At 35.2% G+C, this 26,540-nt stretch overlaps 1 protein-coding gene and 1 pseudogene across 1 annotated transcript; one reads left to right on the forward strand and one right to left on the reverse strand.

Moving 5' to 3' along the window:
* The window catches only part of LOC128215517 (transmembrane protein 209-like), a 36,571-nt pseudogene extending 26,562 nt beyond the window's left edge, over positions 1-10,009 (reverse strand).
* A 63-nt stretch (positions 10,010-10,072) lies between these two features.
* On the forward strand, positions 10,073-25,425 carry LOC128215526 (tRNA pseudouridine(38/39) synthase-like). Its single transcript, XM_052922214.1, has 10 exons — positions 10,073-10,199; positions 13,541-13,683; positions 13,841-13,919; positions 14,325-14,402; positions 17,888-17,948; positions 19,099-19,350; positions 20,805-20,931; positions 22,590-22,647; positions 24,936-24,942; positions 25,312-25,425. The coding sequence occupies exons 6-10, from the start codon at positions 19,102-19,104 to the stop codon at positions 25,423-25,425; spliced, it is 555 nt and encodes a 184-aa protein (XP_052778174.1). The 5' UTR covers positions 10,073-10,199; positions 13,541-13,683; positions 13,841-13,919; positions 14,325-14,402; positions 17,888-17,948; positions 19,099-19,101.
* Positions 25,426-26,540: the final 1,115 nt, after the last annotated feature.

Here is a 26,540-nt window from a genome sequence, read left to right on the forward strand (position 1 = left end):
GACAATGCCAAAAACATCACAAGTTCAAGAAAACGCCAAGAGCATCACAAGTCCATGACAACGCCAAGAGCATCACAAGTCCTTGACAACGCCAAGAGCATCACAAGTCCATGACAACGCCAAGAACATCACAAGTCCATGACAACGCCAAGAACACAACAAGTCCATGACAACGCCAAGAACATCACAAGTCCATGACAACGCCAAGAACAGCACAAGTCCATGACAACGCCAAGAACATCACAAGTCCATGACAATGCCAAGAGCACCACAAGTCCATGACAATGCCAAGAGCACCACAAGTCCATGACAATGCCAAGAACACCACAAGTTCAAGACAATGCCAAGAGCATCACAAGTCCATGACAATGCCAAGAGCATCACAAGTTCAAGACAACGCCAAGAGCACCACAAGTCCAAGACAATGCCAAGAGCACCACAAGTCCAAGACAACGCCAAGAGCACCACAAGTCAATGACAATGCCAAGAGCACCAAAAGTCCAAGACAATGCCAAGAGCACCACAAGTCCATGACAATGCCAAGAGCACCACAAGTCCATGACAATGCCAAGAACACCACAAGTCCATGACAATGCCAAGAACACCACAAGTCCATGACAATGCCAAGAGCATCACAAGTTCAAGACAACGCCAAGAGCATCACAAGTCCATGACAATGCTAAGAGCATCACAAGTCCATGACAATGCCAAGAACATCACAAGTCCATGACAATGCCAAGAGCATCACAAGTTCAAGACAACGCCAAGAGCATCACAAGTCCATGACAATGCCAAGAACACCACAAGTTCAAGACAATGCCCAGAGCACCACAAGTCCATGACAACGCCAAGAGCATCACAAGTCCATGACAATGCCAAGAACATCACAAGTCAATGACAATGCCAAGAGCATCACAAGTTCAAGACAACGCCAAGAGCATCACAAGTCCATGACAATGCCAAGAACACCACAAGTTCAAGACAATGCCAAGAACACCACAAGTTCATGACAAAGCCAAGTGCATAACTATCCCTCTTTTTCATTTTAACTGTCACCATCTCTTTGATTTATCAATTCAATTCTTATTTTTGTCAGATAATTGATGATCAACGTCAGAAATAGTCCACAATAACAAAGGTTACCACTCTTAGCATAGGTGACCGCCTCACACCAAAAACGGCACTGTTTAAAAAAAGAAAGAAAGATTTCTAAGACACTACATGTATGAACATTGTAAAAAGCCTGCATGTACCTCAACCCTCACTGTACAACAACCATCATTCATGAGTCAATTACTTGGAAGAAAGGTACGCAGCACATGAGCTAGCTGAGGGGTGTATGTTTATCCTATGATGGCACTGGTCTATCCATCCCCAATAAGGGTTTCAGTCATGGAAGGTTTTGGGGCATAGTACACAAACAGAATGTAACTCTGGTAATTTAACATTTGCTAGTGTATAGAACTGTTACACAGGACCCTTATTTGACAGCTAAGAGGACAACTAGTATTTTAAGTTGCGAGGAGGGTGATTGAACAAGCTTGAGTGCATAAAATTACAAGTGACCATACCTGGACGGACTATAAGCAGTATGAGAGCTAGATGGAGTACTACTGGAGAATACCAGGCTATTCTTGCCATGGAGCAGAGCTGCGAATGGGCGACAGGCTGGAATGGTACATGCTCTTTAGTAATATATAGAAATAATTTCGCACGCACCTCGAAGTTTTATTTTAAATGGTTACGATATCTCAGTAAGTTACTGTAACAAATAGAAGAGACACATTAAGTGTTGTTTATCTACTGTGATATTTCATAAACAGAAATATGGGTGTACGAATAATTGCCCTGTTTAGACATGCTGCAGTAATTAATGCTATACGAAAGCATCCCCAACACCCTAAATGGAACTGGGTGAAAAACATGAGATTAAGAAACTAACCACAACATTTTGAAAACACCATAAAGACTTTACGCAACCTTGAACATTAACCATACCATTGTCCTTGACCCCAAGGAGTCGCTTCTGTATCTGAGTGACTTCCAATTTGTTGTTGAAGACATAGTACGAGAGGCATTTGAACACATCGGAGACAATACTGAATACTAGCATGACAATTAACGACACCTCTGAAATAAACATGGCAGGGCTTAAACCATCAGAAGAATATGGTGGATGTGCCAGTGTTTTATTTGATTCATCTTTAAAACGCTGTTCAGAAATTTATTATAGTTCAGTGCACCTTTTCATTTGAAAAGGATTTTTTTATTGACTGCTACCTTTTTCATCAGAAGGTTTTGTCTGAATGATCTGTATAAATTTTAATCTTTTAGATGCCCGAAAACAGCTTTCTTGCAAAGCAATACTGAATTAAATTACTCATAAAATATGTTATCATCTATCTCTATTATGATTTACACACAAACATCATTTAATACGCACTTGTAAAACATTGAAAACAAAAATACATGCTATTTGTAATAAGCAAATAAAATACCCTCAGCTTCTATACTCAAGTCTAATATGATGACTGTTTTATGGATTTTTAGGTACTAGTGAAAGTTTTTTCGATTTTTTTTTACCATGCCAATGCTAGTCGAAAAGCCACAGAAAATATCCTGTACCCAGTGGTTGGAATAAGCACAATCCCGCAAACCCTTCACTGGTTAACTTTACTGGGTTTGCTCAAACTCTAGATTTTAAACAGCAATACTTATAATCTAAGAATTCAAGCTCGTTCATACAAAAGACTCATTACAATGACTTCTGTACCTATATACCAGAAGACTGTCCTGCCAATCTGCAGTACTGCACTCAGAAAGAAAATGTTCCTGAAGAAGAAAGGTACATACATATGCAAATATGGTTAGAAACTTATATATGATATAAACAAAATGCAGTCAATGTAAAGTTATATAAATTTCAATGATTTCATAAACAAGATCACAGTACGTTATTGCATATTTATCATATATAACATTTTAAAGAAACAAGAGTGCCATGGATCGAAAAACAAAGCTTTGCTGTTGTTGTTTAAGTAGTTTAAGTCAAACAGCATTTCTCAATTATCAATAAAGCTCGAATTATATGCCTTCATGTATATAGTTGTATTCGTATGTCTGTTGCAACATGTGTTCCAAGTTTCATCTGCGTATCTTACATGGTTTTCGGGTTATGGCTAAGTTCAAAGATTTTGCACTTTAACAATGCTCACATTGAAGTGAACAGAGAGGCATTTTAAAAGAAAAAAATAAAGACTGTACATTGAAGATTAATTTTTCATGAAACATCCATTCATTAATAAGAAACAGTTAACAAAGAAGACCAGTATACAAAGTTTGCAGCCCGCCAGCCAGCTTGTTGAAAATACTGCACCACAAACTAGTGTAAGGATACAGGCTTGTTTATCCCTACTACTCTCAACTAATTGTACGTTGCCAGATTTTTCTACGATTTTTTATATGGCAAATCCTTCACGACAACCTGTTTTGTTAGGGAATATAAGAATCCCATATAATATGTCTATTATTTTAGACTACCTTTTTCTTTTAATAAAATGAATGTTTTACAAAAAAGAAAAGGAAGATAAAAAACCAACATGTCAAAATAAAGCAGAAACACTGCTACTCCACAAGCCATGACGTTCCTCTGAGCATGTTGCACATCTTTCTGTGTGAGTCGCTTCTTCCATGACTTATCCACACTAGGGCTGCTAGTCTGGCCTTGCGCCAAGGGGGAGGGACTGCCAGGTTGTCCTATCTGCAAAGAGCGAAATTAAAGTAACCACTTTTGTAATGTTTATTGTTATTTAAACGTCAAGCTACTGGTTGAGAAGCGGTTTCCGGTTTAGATCTTCATAAAGAAAGTACTGCAATTCAACTATTTATTGTCACTAGGCAATCAAAAGTTGAAGTTCTTATCGAGACACATAAGTAACTTTTATCATTAATTAATGTTTAAAATTATTTTTTTCATTTTGTACACACACTTGCACGTGGGGGATCATCACGCGCAGCGCATTGCGCATGCGTGTGAACCTAAATCATGCAAACAGATGGACCAAACCCTCCCAATCCTGAGAACGTCGCCCCAGCAGTCAACCTCCATCGCCAGAAACTAGTAACGACCAACAGAACCAAAAGATAACTATGTAGCCGTCCGACATGAGATGAGGGATCGGCTGGGTGATCTAATTGTGGAGTGGTTCATGCTATATTTTGAAGCTGCGGCATGGCAAGCAGTCCGGGAAGTATTTCCCAACACCGATGTGAAGGGCTGTACACATAGCTTCCACTGGTCTCAGCGGGTATACCAGAAGGTGACACGTCTGGGCTTGGCACCAGCCTGTACTCAGAAGGGAGGAGTATACCACTTTGTCAGGAAGCTGCTCCCTACCTACACGCCGAGCATGTGAGGAAGGCAAAAAAATTATTTTGCGTAGTGACTACCTAATTTTCGGACACCCAAAGGACATTGATTATGACTTTTACAGTTACTATCATACATGCCATATTTCTGAGAGGCTTCCCAGTGGATTTTGGTCTGAATTCCAGGGGATTTTGATATAACACCAGGGGATTTTTACGCGACGAAAATTTGCGCAATATCTGCATTTATAATATAAGAATAAATACAGAAATACACTCAAATACAATAATTTTTGGACTTTCGTGGAATTTCACACTCATAATATTATTGATGCTTTCCATTGTCAACCTTAAGCAATTTTTTTTTTTTTTTTTTTTAATTCCAGGGGATATGAATCCCCCGGCGGGGGACAAGGGGATGGGTAGAAAATCCGGGGGATTTTTCCCCCCGCCGGGGGATATGGCATGTATGTACTAAGTCTCACAGACAAAGATTATTGATCTTTATCCTTAGAATGTATTTGCCTGGCTAGATTACCTAACCGTATACATCACTGTGACAAGTGAATTAGTTACAACCCATCCTAAACCAGTTATTGCCTGTTGAAAAGGAAGTGTGATATATATAACAGAGGATTAAAGAAAAAACAAGGGCAATCAAGGGATTAAGAAAACACAGGCATGACATGTTTGTAAAACGATCCGCCAATAAACTTTAAAACTTGTACCACACTTTTAATATAGACTTTATGAAGCAACAATCGTACAGTAATAATCATTGAAACATCAATAGAACAATAAAAAAACACATGCAATGATACAGGTAACTATTTAATGTGATGAATTAAAGTTCACGTGCAATACTTAAGTTACAATCGAAAACACTACTCAGACACATTAATCCTGCATAACAATATCCATGCTCTCCACGAAATCCTCGTGGGTATAACTGTGAGTTATGTGACATCACACAGTGTGACTGTTTGATCTGAAGCCAATAGAAGGTGTTTATTCATTTCAATGCATGTATAAAATGGTGTTGAATGGGGTTTTAATTAACTTGATGAAGGAGTTGCACTTAAAGGTGTTATAACCATCGATAAGGCCATCATTTTTTTATTATCTGATTTACAAGATTTTTTTCAAAAATGTTGAGTCGAGGGGGCGAAATAAAAATAAAAATAAAAGCTGAAAAAGTGAGCAGTAGTACAAAAAAATAAAAATAAAAGTACCGAGAGGGAGCATAAATTTTATTTTCATTTATATCATTTTAAGCCCAAAATACCTGTTTATAGAGCTATATATCATGTATATGCATGTTTTGTGTCCATAATAACCACAGAAATGTATAATAAAACACTTTTTTACTTCACAACACAAATTTGCTCAATACATGCTTTATTTTCAAGTCTTGTAGATTGAAGCCAGATTAAGATTTGGAATGGATTAACAATTGAATTGTACAAAAATAAATTGAATGAAGAAACATGTTTTGGCTTATTGTAACATGAACTTGTAAAACAAGAATGAAATTTCAGATGAAATACTCGCTAACATCAAGTTAAACAGCAGTCGAACAAATATTGCAAACTATTTGATTTTACTTAGGTTGTAATGCACTTTTACCAATGGTGAATGGTAAACTTTCTCTTATTCATAACAACTCAAAATTAATGTTCTATGTAGCAGTTCAAGGTGACATCGAACATCAGCTATTTCAGATACAGTAAAACCTCCCTTAAAGACCACTTCAATAATAAGACCACCTCAAAATTAAGAACACAATGTTCAAGTCCATTTTCCAAATTTTTCTCTTTCATTTAAGGTCGTTATTTAGGCCACCTCAATAATAAGACCAGTTGTAAATGGTCCCCAGGGTGGTCGCAAAGTGAGGTTATACTGTATATTGTAAGTATTGTAGCAGTATAACTACAGACTTTGTGAAATAACTGAACATAATGACATCAAGTTCTCACAAAGTGGTCTACAATATCAACCAACAGATTGGTCATAAATGTTGACTACACATTCAATACATACACATTAAAGTATTTTACTTCACTTCAGATATGTTAGTGTACAAAGAATGAAACAGAAAACTGTACACTGAGAAAGTTTGACAGCATTTAGGTAAAAAGCTACTGAATAAGAGACAAAAAGTTCTGCATTATCTGAAGTGCATTGTTAAGTACTTGTCATACTAACTGAGTCATAAAAACATTTTAATAGACTGTCTAGATGGTAAACGGTTTTTTAAACCTATTGAAACAAATATTGACGTCCAGATTTCACTACTGTTGGCACAATTCATATACAAGTCCACCTTCCACAGTCTAATCTCTTATTACATGTTATAAAACTCAGACAAGCTAAAATGATGTTAGAAAATTATGTAGTCATAACAAGAGATGTACCAAAGCCTTACTATTGGTATTTTGACTAGAATAAATATTGTAACATATACATTTTGTCAACATATAAACAAGATTCCCCTGGTATACTGAGGATATAACATTAAATGCTATCAGCAAAAATAATATATTCTCATTTTATATATACATGCATGCATATATATATATGCGCTAAAAATATATATATATATATATATATATATATATATATATATATATATATATATATATATATATATATACATGCATGCATATATATATATATATATATATATATATATATATATATATATATATATATATATATATATATATATATATATATTGTGCTAATGGCCACCGGCCTATACACAAACATATACAAAGAATCATGGTCAGTGTTTATTCTAATATACATACATTGTACAACAAAAGCTTTTCACAAAAGAATTTTGTAAAAACAATATTCATATGACACATGACTCATCACAGTTAGTGTGTAAATTCAAATCACAAGTCAAAATCTGTCATGAAGTTTGATAAACATGTAAATAGAAACATGTTTTACATCAAATGGCTCCATCATCTTATTTTATATGGGTTTTTTTAAATTAAAAATGAATCCATTCAAATGTCCGTAAACTCGTCACTTTAAATAATGTTATTCATAGCCCATCGGTATTCAGCATCAGTACCGTATATTCATCTCACTCTCAGCCTAACTCGCATTAATTTGGGGAAATATTAACTCGTAGTCGTTGCATCATTGTTAATCCCGACAATAAATTGCGTTTTGTAAAAAGTTTTACTGGAATATTTCTCTAAATGAAAAGACGTGTATTTTTTAAAATCCACTTACCCGAAATCATTCCGAACCCAGAACGGCGTGTTTAAATCCGTGTCCGCATCATCCCCGGCCGTACGCTCGATATGGACGTCTTTGTCCGCTAAATAAGCATATGCGAACTCCGACAACGATTGGTTATGGTTGATGGCCTGGATTGTCGATGTTTCTGTTTTGTTGAGGATTGTTTTCACTTTAAAATAACAAGCAGCTGACGATGCCGCCATTGCAGACGATATTCAGAGTCACCTCCCTTGATGGTTATACTAAAACAGGGCATCGATGCTCGAAATGCGGATATGTTTTGCGAATTCGTTAAGACTAGTCGAAGAATGCATTTCTTCTTTCTTTTGAAGCATAGTTGACGAAAACTTAACATGTAATTGGCAGACAATCAAGTTAGAATTTTTGCAACAGTATGCACAGGGCCTATGTTTAGCACAGAGCGTCGTGGAATAGATGAGTTCAGGCTCCGGGCTTTAGCACATCCTCACCGCAATCGAATCTCCTCGGCCAACAAGCTGCAATGTTATTTGTGTAACGGAGTCGTACGGAAATTTCCGTGGGTTGTCGACAATGACGTCGCCGTAGCAGCTCGGCGATCACAAAGCTGTAGAGAATGCCGATGGATAGCCGAATGTCAGCTTCCAATCACAAGGGAAACCCGTGATATAGGTTTAATACTCGGAAATGAAGTCTGCGAGTTGTTTTTTAATGATCATGTAAAGCTAATTTAATTTTTCCAAGAAGTTATTTTATTTTATTTGCTCCCAATTTTTCGGGTCGGCGGGCCAAGTAAAAATAAAACAGTTGGTGATCTCTTTTATTTTTATTTCATTTTAGCAAAAACTTGGGTCGGCGGGTTTGTAAATCAGATTATTAAAAAATGATGGCCTAACTACGGATAAATAAATAAGTGGTAAAATGCAGACACGAAGAAAAAAGGCAGGTTTAACATACATGGAGATAAAATGTGAAATTGGTTATTTTCAATGAACTCGGACAGCGAAAAAAAAAATAAAAAATTAAGGTGTCCGAACTCTTAGGTGAATACGGTAAATACAATCAGAAATCCAACTCTTATATTGTCAACTTTTCGTATACATTTCGTAACAAAAGCTTTTCGTACCCAAATCACTTTTTTTCAGGGAAAAATAGGTTAGGGTCGGCGGGAAAAAATAGGGCCGGAAGTGTTACCTGAAACGGACCTATTTTTTGTTTGGCGTAAGGTTAATATAAATTACAACGACCTGAGACATCTTCAATAAGCCAGGTCTTCTACTGATAACTGTCCATATCGCTAATTGGATATAGCCCGGACCGTTGAGGTTGGGACCTTATACTTATAGCTAGAACCTGCCAGGAGCAATTTTTGAGAAAAGCCGCCACTTCTGAGGTCGGGACTCTATAGCTTGTTACTGCCTGGACTGATGATTGTGGAAAGCCGCCACTTCTGAGGTCGGGACTCTATAGCTTGTTACTGCCGGGACCGATGATTGAGAAAAGCCGCCACTTTTGAGGTCGGGACTCTATAGCTTGTTACTGCCGGGACTGATGATTGAGAAAAGCCGGACCACTATGGCCGGGACCTTAGCTGATAACTGCCGGATCATTTATTGACTTCATTGTAGAGATTGAGACAAGACACAACTCGCATATACAGCTTCTTAATTGTATTTGCATATTATAATATAAACAATGTCTCACTCTTGCGCTAGTCTAAAATATTAGACGTGTTATACGGGATTCTTCCAATCCCTAACGTCTAAACGGGAATGGCCGAAATGTTCCGAGCGATTTAAAACTGTGCCCTAAAGCCTTGCAGGTGCCCTTCATGGAACTAATATAAAATAACATTATCTGGTAATATTTCTTGTTTTTTTGATATTTTATAGACGCTATATGCTTTAACCCGGAATCCTGATCGGAACAACTACCCACTTTTGATACTAAACAATTTGTACGTGAAGGATTTGCCATATCAAAAATCTAAAAAAAATCCGTCAACGTACAATTATTTGGACTAACTCTTGCGCACACAGGGGTTTCTCTCGAAAAAAAATATTCTTATATATATTATATAGACAAGGGGTTGAACTCAAATTTTGCAATCCTCCAAAAAATGAAGTTAACAATGACTTACAGTTAAATTAATGTTTTTGTTATAAATAAAATGACTTTAAAACACCGAAATCAATACACACGTTCGCAAAAATCCAATATCTGAAATTACCTCAGTAAATATCACGATGCGTGTAATGTTGTACAATTACATGTATCCAGTTCGATGAAGTATCATAAAGTTGAACACCAACCACTTTGTTCGTTGTAACTGAATGATTTACACCACTATAATTGGCGAAAAACAAATATCGAGTTTATTTTTGTCTTTCCTCGGCCATTTTGATTTCCAACACTCCAGTTGTATCCAGCGATTTCATTGGCTGATGACTGGCTGTTTACGGCGGTGGTTTTTACAATAGCCAATAAATTAATTCGTAACAAAGTTTAACGCACGCGCAGAAAATGTCGAGTTTGACAGATTAACTATGCTGAGGGAATTTTCGGTGTTTTGTGCTCTTCTTCGGAATGCATCGGTAAAAATTGCGCATTTAATATGATTATTTTTTGTTGTTTTAATGAATTATAGCGTTTAATATTCGTCATTTTGTAGAAAAAGGTAGCCTGTGTGTTTCATCTGTCGGTGTACTAAGACTTCCTTTGCTTATTGTAAAATCGAAGTTGATATATCCTCGACTAACCATGATTCGCGGATGTAAGGAATAAATAAAAAATAATAAAGTTAAGCAAAACACTGAAATAATTTAATTACTTTTGTCAGACATGCCATTTATTTACCCATATTTCCACAAGTATTTAAGAACAAACGGTCAAAAGTTCACGTAAATAATGTCAACAAAGTAAATGTATAATTTTTAATACGTATATGTTGAGGATTTAATTACCTTTAAAATTTTGTGGCCATAAAAGTATTTCTATAGTATATGTCCGACACCTGACCTATTTGTTGACATAGGGGTCGGCCATTTTATTTTGTGACGTATGTACAATCAACCGGTGTATTCGGCATGTTTCGGATTACATCGATAGACGGTATACACCGATAGATGAAACATTGAGTATACATTTACCTACGTTGTTTCCGTTTGCAAACCTGTGTCAGGATTGCAAAATTTGAGTTCAACCCCTTGTCTAATAATATATATAAGAATTTGTTTTTCGAGAGAAACCCCTGTGCTTGCGCACAGTGGTCAGAAATTGGCTCATGGTGAGCATTATTTGATAAGCATACAAAGAGCTGAATTTTCGATCTTCTGTACCCTGTGCGTAGGAGTGCAAAGGGGTCACTCCTACCAACTTTCTAGCATAAAATAACTTAGTCTAAAATAAAAGACGTGTTATACGGGATTCTTCCAATCCCTAACGTCTAAACAGGAATGTGCAAAAAAAACCGGGGGTGTTTTAAAAATATTGAAATTGTTTTAAGTGAAGTATTTTATGGTTGAAATTGATCATAAAGAGTTATATTAATATTTTACCATGTAAGTGAAATGTTATTTTGCACTAAACAAGCATTTAATGCATTAAAAGAAGTTGTTTACCTTTCCAATAAAATGGAAGTTGACTGACACTGACAACAATTATGCGAAGGGGAACAACTCAATAAAATCGTAATTACTCGGCCTCCTCCGACAAAGCTTCGAGATAGACCTCGTTATACAATCGTAACAACTCGGCCATGGCCGATATGTTCCGAGCTATTTAAAACTGTGCCCTGAAGCCTTGCAGGTGCCCTTCATGTATATATCGTTATGTTTTGACAGAATGAAATGAAGAAAAGCCGTCAAACTCATAATTATAAGTTGGATATTTATTTTTTGTGTACGGAACTAATATGAAATAACAAATATCTTGTAATATTTCTTGTTTTTATGATATTTTATAGACGCTATATGCTTTAACCTGGACTTGAAGGATTTGCCATATCAAAAATCTAAAACAAATCCGTCAACGTACAATTATTTGGACTAAAAATAACTATGAATACAATGTAAATGCAATTAAACAATGTCAGAAAATCTCGAAATGCCTAAATAAATTTTATCCATTGACTAATATCAGATCTATAGCACTAATAACTGTTTAAATGAAGAATAGTATCAAAACTGTGATCAATTACAGGTTAATTTAAAGTTAAAACATTAGCCTTAAAATTTTGTTTACAATAATCTTTATACTATTATAGTAAATGAGTAATCACCGTGGGAAACATTTTAACGGTCACGTGACTTCCATTGATCAAGTTTGTGTACACGTGTAAGTAGTATATATATCGTAATCTCATAATAGTGCACACTTCCAGTCATAATAATACTACTAGTGGTGCGTGAATAATCAAAGTGAATTTAACGGCAGACTTACCTTTCAATAGGTCGTCTGTTTATCCCTATTCCATTGACTGAATTCGTCACGTGACACTTTCTCCACGGAACCTGGTCAAATAGCCCCCAAGTCAAATAGCCCCCACACTTTTGGTCAAATAGCCCCCACTTGGAAAAAAATGGTCAAAACGCCCCCAATTTGGTCAAAACGCCCCCCATTTTGGTCAAATAGCCCCCACTTCTTTTTTATTTGAAATTATATTGGAAGGTAAGTTGTAATATTTTTAAGATATTTGAATGTAAGTTGTAATATTTTTAAGATATTTCAATGTATATTTGAAGGTAAGTTGTAATATTTTTAAGATATGTGTATATATATCCGTCTGGTCTCAGGACAACGCTTGCAGCGTAACCAGAAGGCAGCGTACGTACAGGTCCATGCAGGGACGTGTGTTCGCTGCGTGGGACCTGTACAGATCTGGCGATCTGACCGACACCGGCCTGCTAAAAAACATTTCCTCTATATACGTCCGGCTGAATGGGCATACATGAAACTCACACAAATATTTCATATGTAGCTTGTTTTGCTAGAAAAAGTTTTCGCATTGACTGAGCACCGTTTAATTTTCGGAAAATTTACTTTCAGTTTCTAAATAAATGTTCAGAGTTATTTTTAACTATTATATCATGATTATTCAGCGTGTTAATCCGTGTACATTGTATCTCTATTTGTAAACCCCGTTTGACATGTTTCCGTGAAATTACAAAATTCCGTATGTATGAAATATAATTTATTTTCGGCGTAGTGGTTCCCGGCAATCGTGTTTATTTAAATATGATGATTAATATACCGAGCTGACTTTCTTTCCGCTCTGTTTAACATTGCCAATAACAAGAACTCTACTTTCGTTTTTGCATAAATGTTGTGCCTGAGTTTGACTTGTAGTACAATTCGTTACATTTTATAACCGTACTGTATCTTTAATTTAAAGATGAATTAAAAGAGTAAGATCTAGCTGTTCCATGGGTAGACAAACCAGATATGAGGTTTTTTTTTGGGAGGCAAGAGAAGAAAAAAATTATGACATTTATAAGATCCGAATATTGATTTGTTTTACATGATGTTTGGCTTTTTTTGTAATTTATTATAGTGCTGTAGGACAAATCTAACCAAAAAGATCTAAACCTGTTATAATGGGGAATTACAAAACTTATTTAAAAAAGAGGCTTAAAATCAAGGTTTAGGCTGATGTAACTGAATACTGTTTGTAACATTGCGACAGGTAAAAATTAGTGTGACAGGTAAACTTTCAGTGTTGACCTGTCGCAATATCCTGTGAAGAAGAAAAAGTTGTCTGCCATAATAAATGCATTGTGATGAAACATTCACAAAGGAAACACTAGAAGATGAATAATATGTAATAATAAATGAATAATATATATTGGTTATTTGGCATCATCTGTATTGCCCTATTAAGTAAAACTTGGAGCTGCTTTTATTATTGCCTGCCATTGACCTATGTACAATGTTGCAGGAGCTGATGTTGAGAATCCGTCAGCTTGAGACTCATGTGAAGGTGCTTCAGAGAGCCAGCAAAGAAGAGAACCCTGTAGCTCCACCTATGCCCCGCATGGCTATGAAGAGGAAAAAGAAGTTTCGTCCCAGTGACTTCCACAAGTACGTATATCATCTTTAATCATAATGACGTTATATACATAAACACTTCCAGTTTGTTTATAGAAAAGTTTGGGTTATTTAGCCATATAACCATGTCATGTATGATTTTTATTTGTAAGAAAAGTTAAGTTATTTATTGTTACGATTTCTTTCACAGGTACACCATGTAGCCCTGACGATCATGTACCTCGGCCATGACTACACAGGATATGATGACACAGAGGAAGTGGAACACAGTAAGTGAACTGTTCCAGGCCCTTATAAAGTGCAAGCTTATTGAGTCCAAGTATGCACATCTTTCAGTTACCCAGACAAAAGTTTGACTTTCTGAAGTTTGATAATGTATCAATATTTTAGTGCTTGTTTTTGAGAGTACTCAATAACAATTGCCTTCAGCTTATACTCAAATGAAATTACCTAATAGTCTAACTAAGAATGTCAAAACAAAAAATTAACAGATTTAGGATATAAACTTTCTGTTCAATCCAAGGGAGAAAACCACATATAAATAAAAACAACTGATACAAAATTTGTTTTTCTTCAGAAAGAATTTGACCAAACGCAACAATATATTAAGTTATTGACAGAGGTTAACAGAGTTTCAAAAGTGGCAATCAAAATACATTTCTTGTACATTCCAGGTTGTCTCTCTTGATGTACGCGGCAACTTGGGGTCGGGGTGAAGGTGAGAGAAGGGATGTCAGCGCATGAAAGACCTGGTAAGGAACTATATATACTGTACAGTACAGTCTGTTTTCCATACATACATACATCAACACAATGCCTCTAGAATTTTAGCCAGGTTATATAAAGGGCAGGGAATTGCAGAAAATAAATAGGGTGCTTAGGGTGTTAAGAACACATTGTATCGGGCTATAAAGAACTTAATTATTATTTGATGTTTACTACTTCTGGTAAAAACATGAATGCAAAATCTTCTGCTGTGTTTTGTTTGTAACGAAGTATATATTCAAAACCATTAATGTTTTAGCTGAATACCAAATTATTGATACAGTTGTTGCACACTATTTTGCCTTTTTAGCCGGATTTTTCATCGAAGAATTACGGGTTATAGAATGGCGAAAACCGGGCGGGCGGGTGTTAACAATTTTGCGTTTAAGTTTTCATTTTATGTAATAAAATCAAGAGTTTTTATCCAATGGTAATCAAACTTCATACAATGGTAGATCATAATGAGAGGAAGTGCAGTGTACAATAACCATAATCTATTTTTGCTTATTTTTTAGTTATTGCCCCTTATTCCTTTTTTGTCCGGAGTATAACTTGAAAAGTACTGGATGGAATTCATTGGAACTTCATACAATGGTAAAACACAGTGAGAGGAAGTGCAGTGTACAATAACCATAACTCTACTCTTGCTTATTACTGAGTTATTGGCCCTTGTTACTTTTTATCCCCCGCCTATGAAATAGGGAGGGGGATATTGAAATGGCATTGTCCGTCCGTCTTTCCTTCCGTCCGTCCTTCCGTCCGTTCGTCCGTCCGTCCGTCTGTCACCTGCGTTTTCTCAGTAACTAGACGGTAGAATTTCATGAAACTTAAAATAAATATGAACCACTATACTGGAATGATGCCCGTCCAAAAAAAAAATTTGATTGGTCAATTGTCCTTGGAGTTATTGCCCTTGATTTTTTTGAAAAATGCACATTCACAGCCATTTCTCAGTCACTAGCTGGCAGAATTTCATGAAACTTAAAATAAATATGAATTACTATACTGGGATGATGCCTGTTCATTTTTTATGGATTGGTCAATTGTACTTGGAGTTATTGCCCTTGATTTTTGAAAAACTCTCATTTACAGCCATTTCTCAGTAACTAGTAGGTAGAAATTCTTGAAACTTGAAATAAATATGAACCAACATACTGCGATGATGCCTGTTTATTTATATTTTGGATTGAGTAATTTCTATATGAGTTATTTGCCCTTGATTTATTAAAATATCCATGTTTGCAACTGGGCAAAACATGTGCCGTTGTGAAGTCAACTGAATGAATATGGTATCAAATCATTTACATTTATTATAACATAAGGTGGCGTCTTATCTTATACTGTACTATTTTGCAATGATTGATGTTTCCGAGTAAGCAGTTTCGGAAAAGACAGTTTTATTTAATCATCCCTCTGATTTATTTCGTTAAATTTTTTTATCATAAAGTAGTCCCGGTCGATATTTTATAATTTGGCTCGGAAAGGGATAAACTAATGTGCTTATCTTATTCTTTCTGAGATTTTTTTTTAACCTTCAAGCACAAACAAGCCATCAAGCACAAACAAGCCATCGTTGGCGGGGGATATCTTTTCACTGAAAATGCTTGTTTTATCCGGAGTATAACTTGAAAGGTATACAAGAACCATAACTCTATTTCAGCTGATAACAGAGTTACTGCCCTTTGTTACTTTTTTCTTGTCCGCAGCATAACTTTAAAACTATGGGATGGGATTTAATAAAACATCATACAGTGATAGATCATAATGAGAGGGAGTGCAGTGTACAGGAACCGCAATTCTATTTCAGCTTATTACATAGTTAGTGCCCTTTGTTACTTTTTCTTGTCCGGAGCATAACTTGAAAACTATTATATGGAATATAATAAAACTTCATACAGTGATAGATCATAATGAGAGGGAGTGCAGTGTACAGGAACCGCAATTCTATTTCAGCTAATTACAGAGTTACTGCCCTTTGTTTTTGTTTTTTTTGTCCTGAGCATAACTTGAAAACTATTGGATGGAATTTAATAAAACTTCATACAGTGATAGCTCATAATGAGAGGAAGTGTAATGTACAGGAACCGCAATTCTTTTTCAGCCAATTACAGAGTTATTGCCCTTTGTTACCTTTTTCTTGTCCGGAGCATAATTTGAAAACTATTGGATGGAATTTAATAAAACTTCATACAGTGATAGATCATAATGAGAGGGAGTCCAGTGTACAGGAATTGCAATTCTATTTCAGCTAATTACAGAGTTACTGCCTTAGGAGAAAGAATTCCACGGCCATAAAAATTCATTAATTTTGTCAAATCTTTATGAAACTTGCTCAGAATATTTGTCTGCTTGTTGTCTTAAACATTTGTGAATATGGGTCACCTCAGATCAAAAACTAGGTCACTAGGTCAAATCTTAGGAAATATTATCCTGATGTCATAATATTTTTTTTTAAAAATCATGAACCTTTTCATGAAACTTTTACATTTTTTTCTCCAGGATATCTTTGTCACATTTAAGTATAATAGATTTTCAAGAAACTTTTACATTTTTTTCTCCAGGATATCATAGTCACATTAAAGTATAATAGAATTTAAGCATAAATTACAGTTTTTTGCTGCAGGATATTGATTTTTTTTTTCAGTTTTCATGACATTTGGTTACTTTACATACATACTCAGTATAAATATGGATCTTTTTGGTTAAAAATACTAGGTCACTAGCTCAAATCCTCGGTTTGCAAAATTGCATCGTCAAATAAAAATCCGGCTTTAATGCGGCGTTGCCGCATTGGCGTCTTGTTTAAGAGAATACGTCACATTTTATAATAGATTTTACAATCGATTATCGACAATACTTGATCATCATTTTATCCTGATCAATAACACTTATGGCTTTAAGTTATGAGTTGGATGAAATCCATGCTCCGTTGGTGGAAACTGTATTGTATTTCTTTATAAACTGTTTGCCAAAACCGTAGAAGTGTGGACTTGTTGCAGACTCTTGAATGTAAGACCTTTGACCTCCAATCTCTGGCTCATCACTGAAAATACTACCTGTATTCTGGTAGGTAAATATGAGGTCATATCATCTGCTTTACTCTGGCGCACTTTAAAAGCAGGGTTGCCCTTACGTGGGTTTCATTCTGCCTGTGCGCTAAGCCCCACTACCTTACAAGACTGATACCCTTACTTGGGTCAAAGACGATGGGGGCGTAAATAAACATCATACATTCCAATCTATAGAAGTTTTGCTATGTATACCAAGTTACACGAAAGTATTGTCACATAGCATTGGTGTCTTTGATGATGTGAAAAACTCTAACATTTTCCCTAAATCTGAAATTGTAACATATATTTAGATAACACATTCAAAACTGGCAAGGTCTGAGCAGTTGACATGTTTGAAGTACATTGATGAATGGGGAAAGAGGATTCCTACGGTATACCGTCAACCAATGGTATCATTTCAGGTTCAGCTGCAGGAGAAGAACGTACAAGTATTTCTTCCCTAAAGTAGACCTAAATATACTGGTAAGAAATAAACCTGGGGCAGTATTCATAAAACATCTCAAGTCATTTCTTAATTTGAGTCAATTTTCTAAAACGTTCATAGTCAAATTAAAAGAATTCAGTGTTCTTTTACATAAAAGTATGTAACTTGAATTAAAGCAATGAAAATAAAATATGTCAGATTGTATTAAGTTAATATATCATGATAAGTTTGATACTTCATTGAAGAAAATGAGGAGTAAGGAATTGACTTCAGATGCTTTATTAAGATCAGCCCTGGACATTATATATAGAATATATGCATATACCGTATAGTTTGTTGTGTCCTGACTGTATTTTTGTCATATTTTAAAATGACTTTGCACATGTGTTCGGAAGGTAAAGACGATGTGTTGAGTGTAAGACCCACATCCCTACCTCAAAGATAAAGCATGTCCGGTTAGCCATTGGTTAGTACACTCCCTTCTGACCTAGGCAATCTGGGTTGGTAAAACAGCATGTGAGTTTGATTTGTGGTTACCATGGTTACCAACCAAGTGGGTTTTTTCCAAGTACTCTGTTTTACTCCTAAACAAGACCACATACTCGCACAACCTTGTGCCAACAAAAGTGATAAATTTTATGTCGTAATAACTTGTAAGCTCTTGTTTAAGGCAAAAATGCTTAAAAGATGTTTTGGGTAGCAAACTCCAAAGGAAACTAAGAAGATGCACTTCTACTCCCAAATAAGATGTACCATACTTAATTCAATTGTTTTAATTTACCAAAAAGTAAGAATATACATGTATACAACACCATGTTTCTTATGAAGGATAGCATGTTTAATTTTAAAGAAAGGTGCAGAAAACACTGTATTTCTACCTTATGAAATGATATTTGATCATTGTAAATCTATAGGACTCACCAGTCATTTAATATTTGTGCATTTTCATCTTTTAAATACACAATTACAATCTTGTTACCAGTAATATATTTTCCACAAATGCATTATATAGTAAGCAGTTCAAGGTTTATTACTCAAAATTTGTTTGTTATATTTGTTTATGTATTGAATTTAAATACGAGTGTGACTTTAAAAACTGTTTGATTTTCATGAAATAGTGATTTGGAGAAAAACATCATATGAAGACTTAAAATTTCCTGATTATATGATTTTTTTAATTCAACACAGCTCATGGAAGAAGCCTGCAAAAAATTGATTGGCGAATATGACTTCCGCAACTTCTGCAAGTTCAATGTTAAAGATGGCATTACAAACTATGTTCGAAAAATCATGGAGGTTGAAGTCAAGACTCTAGATGAGACCGATGACGGATTCACAATGTGCGAACTCACGATCGTCGGGAGGGCGTTCCTGTGGCATCAGATTCGCAGCATCTTTTCTGTGCTGTTCCTTGTTGGCAAAGGGAAAGAATTGGTTGAAGTATGTATTTGGTTTTTGTCTAGTTATCTCCCTTGCATTGTGTTTAGTTAATAGAAAACATCTTAAAATTTGCTAATTGATGCAAGCACACAAAGTAAGGTCAATACAAGTAATTATGTCACCCCCTTTCATGGGAAGACATATTGTTTTTGCCCTGTCCGTCGATCAGTCCGTCAGTCAGTCTGAGCGTCACACTCCGTTTCTGCTTAATAACAATAGAACGCTTAGACCCAAGAATTTGGTATGCTAGTATTTGGTCATGACTAGTATTGATTTTTGTTTCACTAGGTCAAAGGTCAAGGTCATTTTGACCTTGAGTTGAAGAATTGGTTTCCGCTCAAATACTAAAGATCCTTTGGGTCCAGGAACTTCATACTTGGAATGCTAGTTGTTCATGACTAGAAGATGACCCCTATTGATTTTGAGATCAAAAGGTCAAAGGTCAAGGTTACCTTCAGGTAAAAAACAATATGTTGGCAATGACCTTAAGTTAAAAATGGTTTCTGCTCAATAACTATAGAACGCTTTTTCCCAGAAACTAAATAATTGGTATACTAGTTAGTCATGACTAATACATGACTCCTATTGATTTTGAGATCAGTAGGTCAAAGGCCAAGGTTGCCGTGACCTTGAGGTGAAGAAACATTTACCGCTTAGTAACAAAAGAACACTTGCACCCAAGAACTTAATACTTGGTATGCAAGTTGGTCATGTAGATGATCCCTAATGATTTTGTAATCAGTAGGTCAAAGGTCAAGGGCATGATAACCTTGAACTGAAAAATGGTTTCCGATCAATAATTGAATTACGCTTGCACCCAGAAACTTAATACAATGCAAACTTCGTTTACATTTTCCAAGATTAATCAACAACACTTTTTTCTCTTCACTATTCAATACAGGTGAATAAACCAAACTTCACTGTTAGTTCGTCTCGAGTCCAAAATTACTAATTTCACGTCCATCATTTATTTTTTCCCAACTACGACCACACAATAGGGGAGACAAGGACTTTATCAAAAGAGCAATCTCTAGTTTTAATAATTGCAATTTGATACTAGTAATTCTCCTCTAATGTTCATAGTTTATACTTTTCTAAATGAAGGTAACAAGGTAGAAATAATTTAAATTACAAATCAATGGATGCAACAAGTTTGCCATATAGCATTTACCATCGCAAAGTTAAGGTGTATTAAACAGTTTTTGCTTTAAATAATGAAATTCTCACAAAATGTTTTATACTTGTTGCAATTGGGACACTAAAATTTGACTTCAAAATAATTTCGAAAGAGTGATTTCGGATTTTTGATGTAAATTTTGATCAAATAAAGAAAAAAACAAAAATCGAAACCAAAAAGGAAATCTTGGTATTTTTTTTTATAAATGATGTTCAGATTAATGGTGATTAAATGTTATTAGATTTATACAATAGCAATCCATGTACTAATTTTCCAGGTGGTTGATGAACTTCTGAACATTGAGAAAAATCCGCGTAAGCCGCAATATAACATGTCATCTGACGCGCCTTTGTGCTTGTATGACGCTGACTTTGGAGGAGAATATGAGTGGATTTACGAAGCTGGTAAGCTAATATAACACAGATCTTATTTCACCTTATTAGTAACTTATACGGTTTATAGAATGTTTTGCAGGATACAGGATTCTCATTTTGACATTTTTTTTGCATGCCCACATTTAAATGAATTTTTTTTTAAGGTATTGTCATTGTCTGGGTGTCGTTGTTGGCATTCTCAGAGTATAATAACTGTTGACTTGGCAATAACCAAAAATACTGTTCAAGATATCATTCAAAGGAAACTTGGTACACATGTTGCCATAGTCAAAAGGCATGTGAGTTACACTTTAACAAGGCCCATAACTCTGGCTTGAGGAGTACAATCGTTTTTTGACATACTTTAATTGCAGTTTTGTTCTTGTAAAATAACCTCGTAATTCTTAACTGTGATTATGTTATGTGTATGTTTGGTTATTTAGTGTTATTGCTTTTGGCGATATTTATTACCGATAACAACTAAACACTTTTGGATGTATAAATGAACTCAAAGGAGAAAATTTGCGGTAATTAACAAAACGCAAATAACTAGGGGAAGAAACAGCGGGCTGGTTGAATCAATGATTGATTATGACCAAATATAATTAATTGTCACCTATTTCAGACCAAACCAATCAATGTTTGATTTTAATCGATCATCAGACCATCACTATTTATGAGTCAAGCATTCTTAGTACTATATGAAAATTAAAAAGTCTGTGAGTCCCAAAGCAAAGGTGAAAGTACAATAAAGGATTTTAGTCAAAATGCATAAAATCTTATATCTGTATATAAAAGTCGAGCATTTTTTTTTTTGTCAGATGACCTTTACTTGGCACATATTAAAATAATTCATGCAACTAATCTGCTTACAATACTTTCTAGGCTCAGATGTTGAATGTGCAACGTTTTCAGGTAACCCAAACACAAAACGTGAACTATGTCTGTTGCCTATTACCCATACATACATGCTCTGAATTAAAAATGACCACAAAAGCCATGCCAGTAGAGAGCATAGGCCCTTATGGGCCTCTTGTTTTTATTTCCTCAACTTTACATTCATTTTAAATATTGGCTTACTAATATTTTCAATGTATTTACAATATTTACTTGTATTTTCAATGTTCTCAAGTATGTATCAAAATAACAAAATATGACTAAGATATTTTCAATTTACGACTTAAATTGACTTAGATTTCATTGGACGGGTTCCAGGACTGCGAAAACCAAATTAATGGGAACACCTAGTGGCATATTTGTTTCATATTTCAAATCGTTTAAGTTAAGTTGCAGTTGATAAAAGGATGCAAACAAATCAAGCAAGCATTTGCAATGGTCAATTTAAAGAAATGAGATAGCACAATAGCCCTGTTGTTGGTTCTTGAAAACATTTGGGCGATTGTTCAGATTGTTGTGAAAGTAAACAACGTGACTAACGATATTGTTGTTAACTTGTAGACATAAAAAGTTGATGATATCCTCATATGTATTTGAATAAGACAGGTACTGTTAAAGCAGCATTTGTTACAAATACTACAGATCGCAAGTGAATTCATTAATCTTCTAGAGAAGTTAAGACTTAAAAGTTAACACTTCTGTAATTAATACTTGCTTACTTTAACAAATTTCTAAACAATCGGCCCAGTATTTTCAAAACAGTTTTAAGACTTTCCCAATTCATGTTTCAGAATGCCATGAAGACAACCTCACCTCCCTCCAGCAGCTTTGGGCTGAGCATTCCATCAAGTAAGCAAGGAGTTTGACTTGCCTTATTAGAATTTGTTTTTCACTGGCGTTTGTGCTGGTTCTAAAGCAGGTAAAGTGGTGTTTAAATGATTGACAGCGGTCAATTGATTTATTTTTAACTTTATTTATTTTAATCTTTATTTTTTACAACAGTGAAGAAAGTAATATTAAATTAAGCTAAGTCACACAGTCACACTCATGTCATGTTGCGCGAGAGTGTGGTCTTATGTTGAGGGGGAAACCACTAGACCACTCACACCCTTAAAAAGGGCCCCTAGGTTTGGAGAGATGTTTTATGCAATCTTTAGCTTGTTTGTTGTTCAATAGAAATTGTACTGCCATTCACTAATGTTGTCCTGACTGTAGGTCTACAATACCCTATAATCCATAAACCATTCAGAATATTTACATTAAACTTGGTTAGTATTTGACAAAGCCTGTTCTAGGTATGCGCAACATTATTGATACCTAGTTCTGCAATTTATGGATTATGGAAACAGAAAGTGAAATAATAATGATATGAACAGAGAAACCTAATTAATTACCATACATTACCTATTTTTATTTCAACGATATATTGAGATATGCTTATGAAATATTGTTCTAGATCTCGATGCTTTGCAATAATACCCGTCCCCAGCAAGTGCCAATACACATATAAATAGCCCTGGATTAAAAATGGACAAGTCTTGGCATATTTATGTGTTCCTCCTGTTTATGAACCCTATTATAAATATTCAGATATTTGACACTTATCTATGTAGTTAAAGTTGTAGTTTTACTTCTAACAAAAAACAAAATTCAAATAATGAGTTTTAACTTATGAAAGCCTTTTTGATGAGTAAGTTTTCAAACATTCTCAGGTTTATTATAAAACAAAAGGTCTCATCAAGATGGCATGATTCACTTTACATGTACAGTACACTCCACGCGGAACTACCACTTTCCGTTTTCCTCGGCGGATTTCGGTCATCGCGGACACGACATCCAATTGATCATAATCCTCTTTCCTCGGCGTTTTTACTCGTTCACCCACCGAGGCTGATCAGTGGACCGTATAATTACAATCGCCGCGTTACTCGGAGGTAAAAACACCGCGAAACTCGGAGGAAAACCGATAAGAATCTCCCACTATATCTAATTTTGTTTAATTTATTTGATAATTTTTGCTACACCCGTAATTGTTTAAAAAATAATTTATTTCGCGTACCTAATTTTCGGACACACAAAGAACATCAATCGTAACTTTCACACTTACCAAGTTTCACAGACGAAGATTATTGATTTTCATCTTTTATCTAGCTGGCTTGATTACCTAACCGTATAGTACACCACTGTGACAAGTTAATTAGTAAATACCCATCTTAAACGATGTATTGCATGTAGAAAGAGAAAGTGTGAAATATTTATTGGAGGATTAAAAAACAACAAGAGCAATCAAGGGATTAAGAAAACAAAGACATGACATTTTTGTAAAACAAACTTTAAAACTTATACCACACTCATAGACTGTAAGAAGCAATTATGTACAGTTATACTTATTGAATCATCAATAAAAGTCAACACATTCAATGATATAGGTAACTAATTAATGTGCACTTATAGACTGTAAGAAGCAATTATGTACAGTTATACTTATTGAATCATCAATAAAAGTCAACACATTCAATGATATAGGTAACTAATTAATGTGATGAATTAAAGTTGGAAATGCAATACTCCAGTTACATTCGAAAACACCACTCAGACGCATTAATCCTGCATAACAATATACATGCTCTCCATGAGATCCTCGTGGGTAAAACTGTGAGTTATGTGACGTCACACAGAGTGACTGTTTGATCTGAAGCCGATAGAATGTGTTATTCATTTCAATGCATGTATAAAATGGTGTTTAATGGGATTTTAATTAACTTGATAAAGGATTTACACTATATGCGTAATAAATAAGTTTAGAACCATTGATAACTACGGATAATTAATAAGTCAGGTAAAATGCAAATTAGGAAAAAAAGACCGAAAAATATTCACACTTACAAAGTTCTCAACACCTTCATTACTCCAATCTAATTTAAGTTCTCAACACCTTAATATAGTAAGAGAAAGATAACAATAACAAACACAAACGCACGCTATGGTATATCTTTTAATTACATAATGTGAAAAACAACAGTTGTTAGACGATGCTGATGAAAATTGATATGGAAGTTTTCGATAATTGTTTTTAAAAAGAAACTTACTGTACTTTGAAAAATTAATGATCTAATTATTTAATACTGTTTTAACAGAAGCAATGTACCGTAGTAGCTATGCACAATACGCGGAGTTCCGCGATTAGGTCAATAAATCGATACGATCACCGGCGCTACCGGCAATAAAACCCTCCATAGAAAATGATTAACTCGGTGCAACTCGGCGAAATTTAGCGAGGAAAAAGGTTGCGTACTCGGCGGAAATCCGCGATAAATTAAAAACGCCTCCGAGTCACCGAGGAAAGTGGTAGTTCCGCGTGGAGTGTACTGTATTGTAAGTTACAGTTGATGTATCGGACTCTCAAATATTTGTGAGACAATATTCGGGTGATAAATGAACTAGTAAAGGTGCTTCTTATTCTTTTATCTACTGTAAATTGGATTTGAACTAATCTTTCTGTCATTTTTTCAGACTGTGACATTGCCCTGGTGTGATCTGAGTCCCCCTTTACTGATGCAGTCTGAATGGCTCGTAGAAGACAGGAATCCTAAGGTGCTGATGGAGAGACAGGGAGGCTGTAAGTAGTCCGTACAACAGGGTTGATCAAGTTCAGGAGTAATCTGAATATATGATCAATTATGACCTAATACAATTTTCAGGCTCAACCAATCAATTTTTTATTATAATTTTTGATTATAATTGATCACCGGAACATCGCTGAAAATAATCAGTAGTTTGAGACTACAATAAGTATATAGAGGTCACTTTGGCAGTCTGTCAACCTTCTTGTCTGTAGGTAAATATCATTTTAAGACTTAAACTTCTTCCTAATCTACAGTTTTTCATGGAACGACTTCACAATTGGTAGAAACCACACCCATGATGAAAAGTAGTTCCTGACAAAGTGTTATTGACTTTGATTAAGTCAGCTTTATAGTGTAATTGCACTTGCAATCATCATATATCACATACTACCAATTGTAAAACGATTGATGTCTATTAATCACAAACTTGAAGAATATTCATTTGCCCAGACTTGTATTTGTATTCAGATGACCTACCATGGCAGGAGTCCAAATGACTTAAAGGCGCACAATATAGGTTGATGCCAAAAGTATTTATTTTTAGTTTTGACTTGTCTAACTCATTTGACTCAAATGATAAAAAAGCATATAACAGATAAAAAATACTAACCTTAAAAATTGGGTTTGTGGAAATAATAGCGATGTGGCCACAATTTCCAGAGTTAAAAGATTGCAAAAATATTGCTACATTGTATTTCTTTATCTCTACGTAAATGATATGCTGTTGTTTTGGTTTTGATCATTAAATCATGCCCCCTTTTGAAAAAAGTGGGGTATATTGTTTTGCACATGTCGGTCGGTCTGTCTGTCTGTCTGTCTGTCTGTCTGTCTGTCTGTCGGTCGGTCGGAATACCAAATGGTTTCCGATCAATAACTTGAGAACGCTTTGACCGAGGGACCTCATACTTGGTATGTGTATTGGTCATCACCAGCAGATGAACCCTATTGATTTTGAGGTCAGTGGGTCAAAGGTCAAGGTCAGTGTGACCTTTACATGAAAAACGGTTTCCGATCAATAACTTGAGAACGCTTTGACCCAGGAACCTCATACTTGGTATGTGTATTGGTCATCACCAGCAGATGAACCCTATTGATTTTGAGGTCAGTGGGTCAAAG

This window comes from Mya arenaria, chromosome 2, assembly GCF_026914265.1.
Source record: "Mya arenaria isolate MELC-2E11 chromosome 2, ASM2691426v1".
NCBI classification, from domain to species: Eukaryota; Metazoa; Mollusca; class Bivalvia; order Myida; family Myidae; genus Mya; species Mya arenaria.

What these genes read in the sequence shown, in the direction of transcription:
- LOC128215526 (XM_052922214.1), top strand. Translation starts at nt 19,102, where the DNA reads ATGGAAGAAGCCTGCAAAAAATTGATTGGCGAATATGACTTCCGCAAC. An exon ending in AAGGGAAAGAATTGGTTGAA is followed by an intron (nt 19,351 to 20,804) that starts GTATGTATTTGG and finishes CTAATTTTCCAG; the next exon opens with GTGGTTGATGAACTTCTGAA. An exon ending in TGAGTGGATTTACGAAGCTG is followed by an intron (nt 20,932 to 22,589) that starts GTAAGCTAATAT and finishes TTCATGTTTCAG; the next exon opens with AATGCCATGAAGACAACCTC.